At 35.1% G+C, this 15,408-nt stretch overlaps 1 protein-coding gene across 2 annotated transcripts in view; it reads left to right on the plus strand.

The window, feature by feature from the left end:
• LOC106472716 (stimulator of interferon genes protein-like) overlaps nucleotides 1–15,408 on the plus strand; it is a 44,640-nt gene that overhangs the window by 6,420 nt on the left and 22,812 nt on the right. For both annotated transcript variants that reach the window (XM_013933370.2, XM_022401257.1), the window contains exons 2-3: nucleotides 11,670–11,851; nucleotides 13,664–13,857. In XM_013933370.2, the coding sequence (XP_013788824.2) occupies nucleotides 11,670–11,851; nucleotides 13,664–13,857 (376 nt within the window). The remainder of the gene's footprint in view (nucleotides 1–11,669; nucleotides 11,852–13,663; nucleotides 13,858–15,408) is intronic.

Below are 15,408 nucleotides of genomic sequence, written 5' to 3' on the forward strand. Positions count from 1 at the left end.
GCATTTCAAACGTTTTTTTTTCAGTAAAACTTCATAGTTTATCTGTTATTTTCCCTACCCTATCTCAAAACAGAATTGGTCAATTTGACTGACCTTGTAACCAAAAAAAAATTTTAAATAAATCTAAATTACCCTTTTTTTCTTTCTAAAATGACTTCAAATTGTAACATGAAACTACATTCGTTCATCCTAAGTAGCTCTAAGTTCATAACTCTCTACATCTATTTATAATTAAAATTTATTGTTTTACTACCCTTTGAACTGTGTCTAACAACTATCCACACTATTATACATTGTAAATCACTTGGGGAAATGTGCAGCTCATGTTATGCTAATGAATTACATTACCCAAGAGCTACTACGAGCTGCTCGTATGTGTGCTTCATGAAACATTTTTATTATAATATTTTGATTTTACCTAATCTAATCTTAACTAACCTAAAAGGATCTCTCTTTTAACATTTTAGTTACTTTTATAATTATACATAAAGAATAAACTTGAAAAACAAGAAATTAAATACTTAACCAATCTTCTTTTTTCTTGCTATTGATTGTCAAAGAGAGTTAACCCTAATTATTTTATACTAATGATAGTAATGCTATTAATAATTTTTATTTAATTAAATAATGCACCAAAGAATATAGACTAATAACATGCAAAAAGTAGACAAATACCTCTCAAAGATTTTCTGGTTTCCTAACTATACGACAAGAGACATTACAAATTCATCCAAGATAGTAGTTAACTTTCTCACAGGAACGATGCTGGTACTCTGAGTTGAATTGATATTTATCCATTCAGAACATAATATTATACAATATATCATTTGATAGATGAAAACCTTTTCTTTCTATTGGTTAAAAATAATATAATATTAAACACAAGAAAGAACTATTGACAAATTCTGAAAGAGAGGATGTGACAGGTGAGAGTGGCAAGAGGGGTCTTATTTTCTATTTGATGGCTCTGTAACCAAACAAAATTGAAGGCTATGAAAATTATGCTCTACTTGAGCAATGACAATATTATAATAAGTAATTTACATTAAATTTCATACTTGTTGGAGGGGTGGTACGTAAATTAGAGAAGAGGGGATGCCTAGAGAAAAAGTGTCACATTTCTTACACTAGGGAAAATTCAGGATCTTTTTTTGATATTACCTAATCAAATTAAGAACTTCAAACTTGTATACTTTTAAAATGTAGGTTATTAGCTATGATTTTATGCTATACTAATTGGTATAACATGAACAAATAAAAAGTAGTTTCATTAAATTTTGAATGTAACTTACTAAAAAAACCTCATGATATGCACAGTAGAGAATGCCTGGCCTGGGGTGAGAGGGGTAATTACTGCTGGAAAGTCATTAGACATTTTCTTCTTCAAAAAGCCAAGGAGACAATGTTGTAAAGAGAGTGATGAGGTCTTACCAAAAAAGAAATAAAGTAGATTAATTTGAAAAATGATTTGTGGCAACCTTGTCCAATTGCAATACCTTCATGTCAGTTCTTTCTCTGGTTAACTGATTGTTGCATTATTTTGTGACAGCTGAAATATTTGGTATTTCTTGCTGTTTAAATTTTACTTTATATACCAGGAGCTATTTTGTTCATGAAATGCCATGTATGATACAATTAAATATTAGGGTTTGAAGCTGAATTAATGTGTGTTGTTAGAAAAAAAACATACCATTTGCTTCTTTATATTAGTGGATGTATTTACAGATGGTTAAGACTTCATAACATGTTAAAATGATGAATATTAAAAAGCAATATTTGCTAATTGCTAATCAAATTCAATACTTATTAGCAGTTTCTGCTAATCAAATCCACCAATTTTGTCCCCAGCAATATTACTGAAACGCCTGACAGCAAACTTCACAGAACTAATTGTATCAACTTCTATAATTCACTCGATCTATTATTATACTTCGTAAACACAAAAAGTGTGGATAAATGAATATTGCTAAAGGACCACACATAGTGGTAACATAAATCTGACAAATTACAAGTGGTTTTAGTTGATTTGGTTACAATTTCAGTTTAGGTGGTTCTAACTTTGTTATCAACTCATAGGTGGTTCTAACTTTGTTATCAACTCATAGGTGGTTCTAACTTTGTTATCAACTCATAGGTGGTTCTAAATTTGTTATCAAATTACAGATGGTTCTGACTTTAGTATCAACTCATATGTGGTTCTAACTTTGTTATCAGCTCATAGGTGGTTCTAACTTTGTTATCAAATCATAGGTGGTTCTAACTTTGGTATCAAATTACAGATGGTTCTGACTTTAGTATCAAATCATATGTGGTTCTAATTTTGGTATCAAATCATAGATGGTTCTAACTTTTGTATTAACTTGTATATTATAATTCAAATTTTCATATTATACATTAGTTAATTTCTTAATCTAAAATTAAATATTAAAACAAGATTCCTAAATATTAATTTTTGTGTGTCATATGGTATGTTGAATGAAGCTTTGGTTCAGATTAGATGTTTGAGATGTACAAATGCAAAGGCTATAGTTTCTTACAAACTGGATACTCAACCAATATTGATAAGCTATGACATGAAATAAGAACCTCCTATCTTTTCTATTTTCTGAGATATTAATATTTTTATTGAATCAACCAAGGTGGTCCCAACATCTTCCATTTTTGTAAAATACGTGCTTACTTGCACCTACTTTGCTCAATGGAGTGTGTGTAACCAATCAAAAGCTTGGTTTTCTCGGCCTCCGTAAAGTATGTACACAGGGAACCCTTTCTTTTCATGGTAGAATCAAAGTGGTAAGGTAAGACATTATGGAGCTAAAAAAAATCATACATTTTTAGACCCAAATACAGCTTGTAATTACTAAGTCTGATAAATTATTGTGGAATTCTGTGGTATTGTTATAATAATTTATAATTTTTTGTTATTTCAAAATATATTCATAAAACCTAAAATAATTATTTTGTTTACGTATTCCACATGCAAAGTTTGAAAAGGCTTAGGAACTTACAGCAAGCGGCAAACGAGTACAAAGTTAGTTAGTAAAAGAGATCATTGTTTTCTATAGTTCTTAATTTGCTGTTCTATGTTTTACGAAAAATAACTCAAATTTAAGAACTTATTTATAAATAGAAATAATATATATACATATGTAATATATTATAACTGAAAGTTGACTGTATTTTACAAAATACTGGTCCACTACAAAAAAGCCAAGACAGTTCAATTTGTAAAGGCCAGTTTTATACTCTTTACATGCACCGTGTCATTGCAACTTCTGTAATGTTAGGTAGAATGTTATGTTAGCTGAAATTTCAATAAAATAAAAATAATAAATAAATAAATAGACATATATATATATATATATATATAATTTTAAAAATTTAAGCTATTTCAGCTGAACATTTCTGGTTTCATGCTATAATTTGTAGTCATTATAGAAGAAAAAAAAAGAGTACTTTATATGTATTTCCTAATTTTTTATGTTGGTTACAAGATTGGTCAAATTGACCAAACCCATACAGAGATACAACTGTGAAAACAAATATGATATGAAGTTTTTTCTAAAAAAAAGGTTTGATAATTATCTGGAGGTTATAGAGATTTGCATGTGATATTTGACAATCTTCTGTTGCATAAAAGTATTTTTAATCATAAAATCAAAATTACTGTACATGCTAGACAGTCAACATTGAAAAAGAAAAATGCATGAGTAAATCATTACTTAAAAAATTGATATTTTGTATACAAAAGCCTTGTGATGTTTACTGATAATTGCAAAATATTATAATAATATGCTTACTGTATTAAAACTTGTAGTATGAAAACTATAACAAGCAGAAGGTAGTTACAAAATCGGTCCATGGAACTAAGCCCGTAGTGTGAGAGTTAAGAGACTTATCTGAATTCTTGGAGGAATTATAAATGCCCATTTTCTATATGAGTTACTGCATATATTCAGTGGAACATTTGTAACATCATTGATGTCCAGAAGCATGGTAACTTGTATTCATTATTTAAATTTGTATGCTGTAAAAACATACTTACTGAAATTGGAAGACAGAACTTGGGTAATTATATTTACATTCGTTAGTACAGTAGTATGGTATATTCTGATAAGATTCTCTCCCTCCGCTCACAAGATTATCTTTTCTTGTTTTATGCTGTCCTCTGTATGCAAACTTTTTCAGAAATGCATACCACAAGCCTTCATCATCCCTCTGTTTGAACCCGTCTCATGCAAATCATCATGCGTCATCTATCCACCAATAGGAGAGCACAACTATGAAGTGATACATGTGACTCCCCCTATGAGCCACTACCGAACTATCACTTCTCGTTTGGCAGCTGTCAAGTTCAGATGATCTTTCTTATGTTGTTCAGTTACATTGAAGTGGTTTATTTTTCATTTTTCATTATATTTTTCTTAACTTTATATACTACACTTCACAGTTGTGGAGTTAATATTTTTATTAAAGTATTATTTCCTTATTTTTGCTGCTTTTTCCTGCTTATGAATTCTAAAGTTACAGTCACCACTTCTGATTCTTCGCCAGTAACTGATGCCATATTTCATCCATGAGCATGGGTAACCCGTCCGGGTATATATCGTTGGTCATTTGCCAGGAGATTGATCTGTATAAGAGCCGACCTCTCTCGCCTGCTTCTGCCCTACCTCCTCTTGAGTCTTTCAAGCTGGGCCAAGCTTTTTTGACCAACGGTTGTTGGGGTCAGTTCTACCTGTTTGGGGGGGGGGGGGGTGAACTCCGATTACCCTGTCCAACTTACCCAATCCCAATTTTCTCGCATTCTGAATGGAAATTGGCCTGTCACACTCATCAGCTCCTGTCCATAGTTGCGCTACTGGGCTGGTTGGTCAAATTGGAGAAGTCTTTCCTTTGTCCTACCCAATACCTTATCTATTTGGGTGTTTTCTTTCAACACCCACCTCAGTCGGACCCAACCTTCTCCTCTCTGGCTCCATTCTATGGAAGGACTATTCGGAAAGCCCTGTCTTTTCCCTCACTTACAGCTCTCGAGCAAAGTTCTATCACTTTTGGGGATGTCATACCCCTGGGCAGGGCCCATATGCGATTTATTCAATGGGTTCTTCACAATCAATGGAACCTCACCCAGAATCCCTTGAATACTTCTATATCCCCTCATCTCTTGTAGATGATCTCCATTGGTGGTTGAACAAGACCCAAATGTTGGTGGGGGTCCTGCTTCCTCCTCCTCCGTGCCCAGATTTACATCTGTTTACAGATGTATCCCCTTAGTGCTGGGGTGCCAGGGTGGATCACCAGGAGGTTTTGGTTGTTGATCTGGGGAGGAGAGTTCTCTTCACAACAATGTTCTTGAACTCCTGGCTGTTCATTGGGCTTTGGATCATTTTCTTTCTCTTACCAGCCACCAGATGGTTATGATCCATTCCAGCAATTCTACCATGGTGGCTTATATCAATGACCAAGGTGGCACTAGGTCCAGATCCCCATGTTTTTGCAATATGGATCTTTATTGGGTCCAAATATATCAAATTCATTTGATGGTGTGTCATGTACCGGGTGCTTTCAATCTCGTAGCCCATTGTCTTTCCCAACTGGATCGCGTTTATCCCACGGAGTGGTCCCTGCATCCTGCTGTTTTTGGTGGCTGTTTCTGCATCTCTGTATGCCCCATATCAATGCTTATGCCACCACCCTCAATCACAATTTACCTTGGTTTTGGTCCCCGGTTCCCCCTCCTTGAGCCTTGGCTGTTGATGCTTTCAGCCAGGATTAGTCTCATCTGTTCTTCCATGTTTACCCTCCCACTTGTTTACTTCATTGAGTGGTCTCTCTCATCCATGGCACTCTGTGCACTGTTCTTCTGATTGCTCCTTACTGGCCTGCTCAACCTTGGTTCCCTCAGTTGCTGCAAATTCACATGGTCCCTCCCATTCTTCTTTGTTTCCATCCTGACTTGCTCCATCAACCCCAGTCACCAGCACTCCATCCTGCAGCATCTTCACACCTGGCTTTTGTCAGGTCCTTGGTGAGGAGTTCAGGTTTCTCTCACAGAGTAGCTTACATTTAGCTCGTTCCATTTGCCCTTCTTCTTTTTTGGCCATTTAGCAAGTGGAGCATTTATCGCTTCTGGGCATTGACTTGAGGTTTCTGGGCTTCTCACCTAATGGTTGCTTTTATCTCTGAGTTTCTCATGTGGCTTTTTGAGAGGTGTTCTTCAGTCTCCTTGATTTTGGGGTTTTGGGCAGTGTTATCCCATACCTTGTGTTTCCTTGTTTCCAAAGGGTCTTTGCTTCCCTGGCCTTTCCATGTTGACCTATTCCTTCTGGCTCCATCAACCACCGATTCATGCATCCCTCCCAGACTGGGACATTAATGTGGTCCTTCATGCTTTCACTTTGCCTCTGTTTGAACCTGTGTATGTGTTCCCTGTTTCACCTCTCTTTGAAGGTGTAATTCCTTCTGGTCTGTAGGCATCATAGTTATGATATTTTTGGAACTTGTACCACTCCTCCTACCTTATCCTTTATCCATATTGTGCTTTCCTTCCTAAGATCTCTGCAGCTCAAGAAGTTCAGTCCTTCTTTTCCTATATTTGCTTATCCTCTATATGTCATCTTTTCAATCATCCTGAACTAGATAGTCTCTTCTGTCCTGTCTGTGCCCTCCTTTGTTATATTGCTTGCATGGCTTCCTTCTGGGGTCCTTTTTCCCACCGTTTCTTTACCACTTGGCAACCTTTCTCTTCCATGATCTTTCCCTGGTTGCCCTGACCAATTGGGTTCAACGTTTGATTCAGTTGGTCTATTTCTCCTTGTCTCCTTCACAGCATAAACTCTTTCACATTTCCTCACATCAAATCTATCACCTTACCTTCTATCTTGCCTCTCGTCTTCATCGGCAATTGGAGGAAAATCTGTGATCAAGCATGTGGATGACTCTACACACATTCATCTCCCACTTCCTACACCATATCACTGTTTCTGCTTTCTTGGGGTATTGCCTGCTGCCTATGGCTATTTTATACACTTTAACATGGCTGTGACATGAGGTAAGTCCTTTCACTGCCAAATTTTTTCTATGAAACGTTGTCTACAATGGTGGAATTTTTGGCAAGAAATGCCTGTTTTGAAATGCATTATTTTAAAATCCCCAAGTCACCCTAAAATGAACATATATGCACTGCAAATGTTAGGAAAGAACATTAAAATAATAAATGAAACATTTTAGAGGAAACATAATGTTGTTTTACTACCTTTTTTTCTTTTAACATCTGAAATGCTTGACCATGTGGTACTTCGTGAAGCAGTCCGGAAGACACATGGGCAGGCATTGCCCCTTCCTATCCTTACAGTTCATGCATCCATGTCTGATTTGCTTTCTCTTTGAATGTGAAGGGCTTTCACTGCAGACTACATAGCTAGGCTTGTATTTAGGATGTGGATAAGCCATTGGAAAGTCGAACCCCCCCCCCCCCACTCCTCCCTGTACTCTGGGTTATCCGTCAACCTTCTCCCTTTCTTTCCAAATTTATTCGGAGGAATAGAAGCACAGATTTGGTTGCCATCTTTTTTCCTGAATGAACATTTTTTAAATTATGGTTGGCAGTTATATACAGTATATAAGAGTTGACTAGTGCTGCCTCTCTGATGAACTGATAAATTGTGTGGTACTACTTTTTTGCATTTGTGTTGATATGGGTAGCTGGTACATTTCTGGTCAAACAAGTCAACTCATCCCATTGAAGCATTGTAATTGCAGGCCACATTTGGCTTTTTCACATCCCTAAATCTAGTCTCTGGATCAAATTTGTTTTTGAGTGTTGCCGTTATTATCGATTGTCGAGAGAAAGTTGACCCTTGCAGTGTCATACCAGGAGCAGACAAGCATATCACCATTTCTGTAATAAACAGGATCATCACCTTTCATCAGCTGTAACTTTGCTGGCCTAATTTCGTCAGGAAGTGCTCTTCTATTCAATCTCACAGTTCCATAGGCACCAGTACCCTGTTCCTTGAGGGCTTCAAAGAGGCCAGGGCTGAAGTAGAAGTTATCAACATATAAATGGTGGCTGAGGTTCAAGTATCCATTATTGCCCATCAGTTTCATAACAACATTATGACCCAAGCCTTGCTCTGGTGCCTCAGGGTTGTTGTCTCAGTATAAACATCTCAGTCTAACAGATAACCCAACTTGCTCTCACACAATGGCCACAGTTTTATATCTCACCTTGTGGGTTTGTTTGATATGTACTGATGAAAGTATATCCGTCCCTTGAATTTCCTCATCGATTATTCATTTGTAAGTTCACAATGTGGAATGTAATACTGCTTATACAGTGGCTTCACAATGTTCATGAGGGGAGAAATTTTATATAAAGGATCATATCCTTCCTCTCCGCATGGAACCCTCTGAGAATTTTTACAAAAATGAAGGAACGAGCTGATCAGCTGGTAATGATTGCATGGCAATACATTTCGATAACCAGGGGACTGAGCTAGACCCCCAGTTGCCAAGTAGTCACTAATCCTTGGCTTGGAACACAATCCCATCATTATCTGCAAGCCAACATAGGCTTTGATATTATCTGTAGTACACTCAGTCCAATCATTGTAGCGAGAATTTTCAGGGAGGTCTGCAAGATTATCAAAGAACTCCAGGGTGTAGATGTTATTCATCTCACAAATAAGCTCAAATACTTCTTGAGGGAATAACAAGCAGAAATAATCTACACGGTGGTTAATGTCAGGCAAAGTGTTGGACTTTTGGCATAAGCTGGGCACCAAATTGGGATATAATTGTCATAATCATCATCAATGACACACTCATGATCAGCATCAGCCACGTCCCCATGGCTATCATCATCATCACTGTCCCTGTGCACTGTATCATGTGTATTATCATTACTTACAGCATTATTGGTATCTGTATCACTGTTTTCCCAATCATCATTACCAAATTCACTCAATTCTGAGTCTGAATCTCACATTATTTCTTCTGGTCAGTGCCCTCAAATTGGGTCAAAAGTCAAGAATTTCACAAAAATAACATCCATGACCAAGGAAATTACACTAAATTACATTGTGGTTGCCTAGAAACTATGCAGATGTAGCATGGAGTAAATTACAGACCAGTAAATGGAACTATGTCAGAAATTTGACATAGTCACATTCAGCATTCTAGCTGGAATTCGACTAAAGTCGATTAATGCCTGACCAGGTATTCTGTCTGTACTTGGAACTGGTTCCCTTAGATGACTGTAGCCATTAGCAGACATTTTGCTATCAAATCCACACAGTAAGCCATGTTGATTCTTATACATTTTCCATTGCTACGTATGCCCACCCTTGAGGTGGGGTGTTTCACAAGATCACTAGAGTGTAAATTCCTTGTGATAAATGCATCATAATATGCCCGTCCAAGACTGTACCATCCATGGATGGCATGGGTGAAACAGAAGGGGATTGCTGTCCATCCCTGGCATGCTTAGATTGAATAAATAAGAGTGGTTTTCCTTTCAAAATAGGGTTTTGTGATTACCCATTGCACTGTCTCATGTGTTGCAGTTCCATTTCACTACTTCTCCTTTTTTTGAAGTGCAGTATGGGAGTCCTTACCACTTACCAGTTCCAAGTCACTGAAGTGGTTGACCATGGAGGCAGCTTGCTGGATGGGTTCCACAAATGTTCAGTTCAGAGTAGGGTGGTGGTGTTCTGCCAGTGTAGAAGGAGTTACAAGATCCTCCAGATGAGTAACTAATTCCCAGATATGAGATGCCCAAATGCAGTTCACCCCTCTGACTGGGTGTCCTCCTCCTACCCTCATGTGGATGCTGGTACCCAGTGAGTGAGGTTTTGGAGATCAAGTGAACCAATCTATAAGTCCTCACACATGTTTCATGTTGTCCATCTTCCCCTCATGACTTTTCTTCTGTGTTGTGGGTCACTGAAGGTTTATGTGGCCTGTTTCCACTTCTATTCTTGGTTTTTCCCTCACAGGGTGATGAGGTTGTTACCAACCTGGGCTTGTTTTGGGTTGGTTTCACAATCATGGTGGTTGAATGCATGCGATGGACTTCTCTCTGATTCTGGATGACACATTCCCAGATCCCTAGCATTAGGTTACCTTGTGAGTTGCTGGAGTCGATTATTAGTTTCCTAACTAAATCTGGGACTTGAGGTGAAGACAGTATGATCCTCATCCTACCCTCGTGAGGATGTCAGTACCCATTGAGAGAGGTTTTGGATGTAGTTGACTTACCAGGTATGATCCATCACACCATAGCCACTATATGCCATTGGACACATCCTCACTTACCCACTTTCTATTGTGGGATTGAGTGATTCTGATTTCTGTTTAAGATCACATTGCTAAACTATCCTCGCCCACGCGGATGTGCTGCTTTCATTTTACACCATGTTTGGTTCTGTTCCTCTCATTTTGTCCTCTGGGTGCTTCCGGAAGAAAAGCCTGTGCTTCCCTTGCACCACTCCCTCCTCCATTATCGGAAGTTATAATTTTTCTAAATGAAAATATATTTCCAGTAGTTACTTTCCTCCCCTCCTCCTCACAATCTTCCGGTGCTTGCGACTGCCAAAGTGATAGTTTGGTAGTGGGAGTCACATGCGTCATGTGATAGTAGTGATCTCCTATTGATGGAGAGGTAACGCTTGATGATTTGCATGAGATGTGTTGGGACTTTGGATTCCAACAGAGGGATGATGAAGGCTTGTGGCATGTGTTTCCGAAAAAGTTTGCATACAGAGAGCAGCACAAAATGAGAAAAGCTAATCTTGTAAGAGGAGGGAAGTACCTATCAGAAATACATTTTCATTTAGGAACATTATAACATTTGTTTAAAGAATTGTGGATAATAATGCATGATATTGTGTAATGTTATAAATATGTATTGAACATTTACAAATTATTACCCTGCTGTAAGGAGTGAAATGTTGTTGTTATTCTGTTGATATTAGTAACTTACATAAAGTTTGTATACATTGTATTGTGGCTTATTATTGTATGTTTGCTGGGTGTAGAGATAATTGAATAATTTTATCCATGGAATTTTCTTAATGAATGTATGATTTTTTTAACAGAAAATGTTGAATATAATTTTTGAAACACAGAATGCACATAGACCAGATAAGAGGCAATATAGTTTAACAATTGATGTCAGAAATGCTCATCTCATTCTTTAATGGAATGCTTGACTTTATTACTAGGTTGTAACTTTTAGGTTTTAACTATGTGTAAAGACATCCCACTTTGTCTCCCCTATCTACATAGATTATACAAACAATAAATGTTTGAATATTTATTACAACTATTATTATTTTCAACATTTGCTACTGCAATGAGATATTCCTTTGAGATTTTTACTTCCTTGTTGTTCTATGTTTCTGATTATATATATGTATATTCCATTCAAACATTTAATTTGTAGTTAATGTAATGCTAGTTCCACAAAAAGTTTGTCAAATAGTCAATTTTAAACATTTTTTTAAATTGTAGGGCAGGTACATTGTGGCAATACTTAATGGGGTGATCCATTGTCGTCACCGTGAAATTTCCTATGTATACATGCATGCTTCAGTGTATTCATTATTGTATTAGATCTTCTTTATGAAAATTTTATCTAGTTTTTAATAATTTCATGTACTTAGGAACATGCAAGAGATAACCTCGAACAACAGTGACTTCAGTATCGGAACTTTTCCCAAGAAGCGTAAAAATAAAGCTCAAATTGCATCTATTCTTGTTGCACTTTTGATGTTTTTTCTGTGGCTAAGCATCAATTTTTCACATAAAATTGAAGTTATAGAGGCTGATGTGTTTACCGAAAAAGGTATGTCATATTTACATGCTTTTGAAATATTATGAACATTTATAAATACTATGATAGATATCAAAAGGTAATGTTGGTGGGACATATTTATTCAAATGGTAAATGTTTGTTTATAAGAAGTGACTGGACAAATGAGTTTAAAGTCATATATATCAATTATTTGTAACTAAATTCAGGGATAATGGTAGAAAATACAGTGGAATTATATGTGAAAAATATATTGTGTTGCAAGTTTAAATGAAAATTGTGATTGATAAAGTATCTGATTAAACAATTTGTAAGAAATCAAAAATGTTAATCAGATAACTCAGTCTGTTTGAAATATGAGATAATTTCACATCCAGATGCTTACATACCATAATTCAGATAGGCTTATTATAGAATTAGTTGTCTTAGTTAGTAAGTTTGTGATATTATATGTGGATTTTATCTTTTCAATGAGTCTTTGAATTAACTATCAGTCCGAAGGCTATACAAAAGTGACGTCTGTAGGAAAAGCATACCTTATTCAGTTGCATATTACAACATACAAAAACATAATAGGTTCATGATAGTTTGAAAACGTATAAAATATCAGTTTAGTATAATAACATTATAATTTTTAAACATATTATGGGATAAATAGTTAATAATTTTTTCTCCATAAATGTTGATAACTGAAAATATTTGCACAGTGTTTTTGTATGGTGACTTTTTTGATGTTGTTAATCGTAGATATTTTTCTTAACAAGCCAAGGAATGTGTCGGAGTTTAGCCATAAGAACATGCTGGCATAGTGCTGTTACATTGGTTAAAATTCAGTTTTAGCAAAGATTGGCTTTTTATGAACAATAGCTCACTCTGCTGTGGAAGTGCTATTCTGTTGTATTTACATCTAAAAATAAGTTGTGTATTAGAAAAAAGAACATATTTTTTTTTTAGTTGAATCAGATTATAACTTTCAGGAAACAGGTATGAAATTCTTATGGTTACTAATATAGATCAAAGTAAGATAAATGAAACACAATATTTATAAGTTACATCAAATTAAATATTACTGGTGTTAAAATGTAACAGTAATAAATAATAACTGATACACAATGGTTTATACTGATGAATTCAAAAGTAAAACCTGTAGCCACCATCCAGGTGTGTCAGTGGTTTGGACTTCACAAATATACTGCAACAGGAATCTAACATTGGAGGGAAGAGAGCATGTACTGAACTCCTCTAGTGTGTTAACAGATAAATAATAAAATAAATATTATAAAATGATACAAATCCTAACGTCATTTCACAAGCTGGCAAGGAAGATTTTATTTGTATAACTCTTTGGACTGAAATATGTTTAATTTATTGACTTAACCAAAAAAAACTCTTATTCAGAAGTACCCATACAATTTTAGTGATTGGGACAGAATGTGGAAAATGAGTTAAGTGTTAAAAAGTGTAAACTAATGATCTTAGAAATTTAGAAATGACTGATTTTGTGTAAGATGAAGAAATCTTAAAATATTACCCATGCAGCAAAAATAAACTTAATTGAAAAAGGTTTTTAAACTGGTATTTCATTTAAAAAAAGTTGGAGCTTACGAGCTTTTTATGTGGCATAAAAACTGCATACACATGTGTTAGAAAGTTGGATGATATGATTATTTGAGATTGGAGTGAGTTTTATGTTCATTGGGTAATTTAGGTAGTTTATTTTTAAATATGTTAAATGAACAGACAATGTTTTATTTTAATCTGTAGCATATAAATTACTAATGTTGTGATAGTTATTTGAGGAAAATTTTTGAGACTTATCATTTCTCTTTCTTCTTTCTTTTCCAGCTGTTCATGCCACATTGTCGATCAGTATTATAAGTTTGGCAGAATGTTTTTACAGATTTTGTCTTCTTATTGAGGAAATGTGGCACCTTGAAACTAGGCACAAGAATAGTTATAAACTCATGACTTGCTATGTGTTTAGTGGTAACAAGACAATATACGTGGTGATGGGTGTAAATATGCTGGTTTCAGTGATAGTGAGTATACCATGACCTTCATTGTGTTTAGTGGTAGTAAATGAATAGATCTGATGATGGGTGTAAATATGCTGGTTTCAGTGATAGTGAGTATGTCATGACCTTCATTGTGTTTAGTGGTAGTAAATGAATAGATCTGATGATGGGTGTAAATATGCTGGTTTAAGTGATAATGAGTATACCATGACCTTCATTGTGTTTAGTGGTAGTAAATTAATAGATCTGATGATGGGTGTAAATATGCTGGTTTAAGTGATAATGAGTATACCATGACCTTCATTGTGTTTAGTGATAGTAAATGAATAGATCTGATGATGGGTGTAAATATGCTGGTTTCAGTGATAGTGAGTATACCATGACCTTCATTGTGTTTAGTGGTAGTAAATGAATAGATCTGATGATGGGTGTAAATATGCTGGTTTCAGTGATAGTGAGTATACCATGACCTTCATTGTGTTTAGTGGTAGTAAATGAATAGATCTGATGATGGGTGTAAATATGATGGTTTCAGTAACAGTGAATATATCATGACTGTTGTGTTTATTGGTAAAAAAGAGAACATAGCATAAGATGTGAATATGTTGGTTTAAATAACATTGCTTATATGTTAAGCAGTAAGGCTTATCTACTAAGTGAATTAAACTTCTACTTAAATAAACTGAAATACAATACTTATTAGGTCATTCTAGGTTTTTTTGCTATATATATATATAAAGTAGAAATAATTAGTATAAGTAAAGGATATTTTGTTGTCTTTGTATTAAGATAGCATGTTGTAGTTATGTGTTAAATTTGTCAGAAAGAGAAAGTAAGCTTTTTGAACACGTATTCATTAATTTGAAAGTGATAAATAATAAAAGTTCTTTTTAATCTATTTATGATGAATAAAAGAAAGTTTTACGTTTAACTTCCAATAAGTATTGCATAACATATTAAAATTTAGGGTTTTGATTGACTGCATCAAACATTGCAAATGGCCAGTTCACAAGGAAAGGTGCTCATGCTTGAGTTTCACAATATATCCTTGCTCAGGGAAAATAAAACCTCTGGACAGAAAATTAGCTATGCTCTTGCCAAGTTACAACACTGTTAACAATTTGGTCAACTGTTTTGTTTTATTTATGTTTGTACATATTTTGGTTTAAGTATTAGGGGCATGTAGAAGTGAATATGAAAGTTCTTAAAGCTACTAGCTTTAACTAGGGACATTGATTTTGTTTAAAAGTTGAAACCCCTTGTCTGGTGAATACCACCACATGGTTACTATTATGTTGTTTTTTTTATATGCACTCATCCAGTACAGATCCACGTGGTTACTATTGTGTTTTTTGTTTATATGCACTCATCCAATACAGATCCAGGTGGTTACTATTGTGTTTTTTTTAATATGCACTCATCCAATACAGTCTCAGTCATGTAACCGAACAAAAAAATACATTTATTAAGCTTCAAGCAGTCTCAGTCATGTAACCAAACAACAAAATACATTTATTAAGCTTCCAGCAGTCTCAGTCATGTAACCAAACAACAAAATACATTTATTAAGCTTCC

Source organism: Limulus polyphemus, unplaced genomic scaffold (genome assembly GCF_000517525.1).
Source record: "Limulus polyphemus unplaced genomic scaffold, Limulus_polyphemus-2.1.2 Scaffold5544, whole genome shotgun sequence".
Classification (NCBI taxonomy): domain Eukaryota; kingdom Metazoa; phylum Arthropoda; class Merostomata; order Xiphosura; family Limulidae; genus Limulus; species Limulus polyphemus.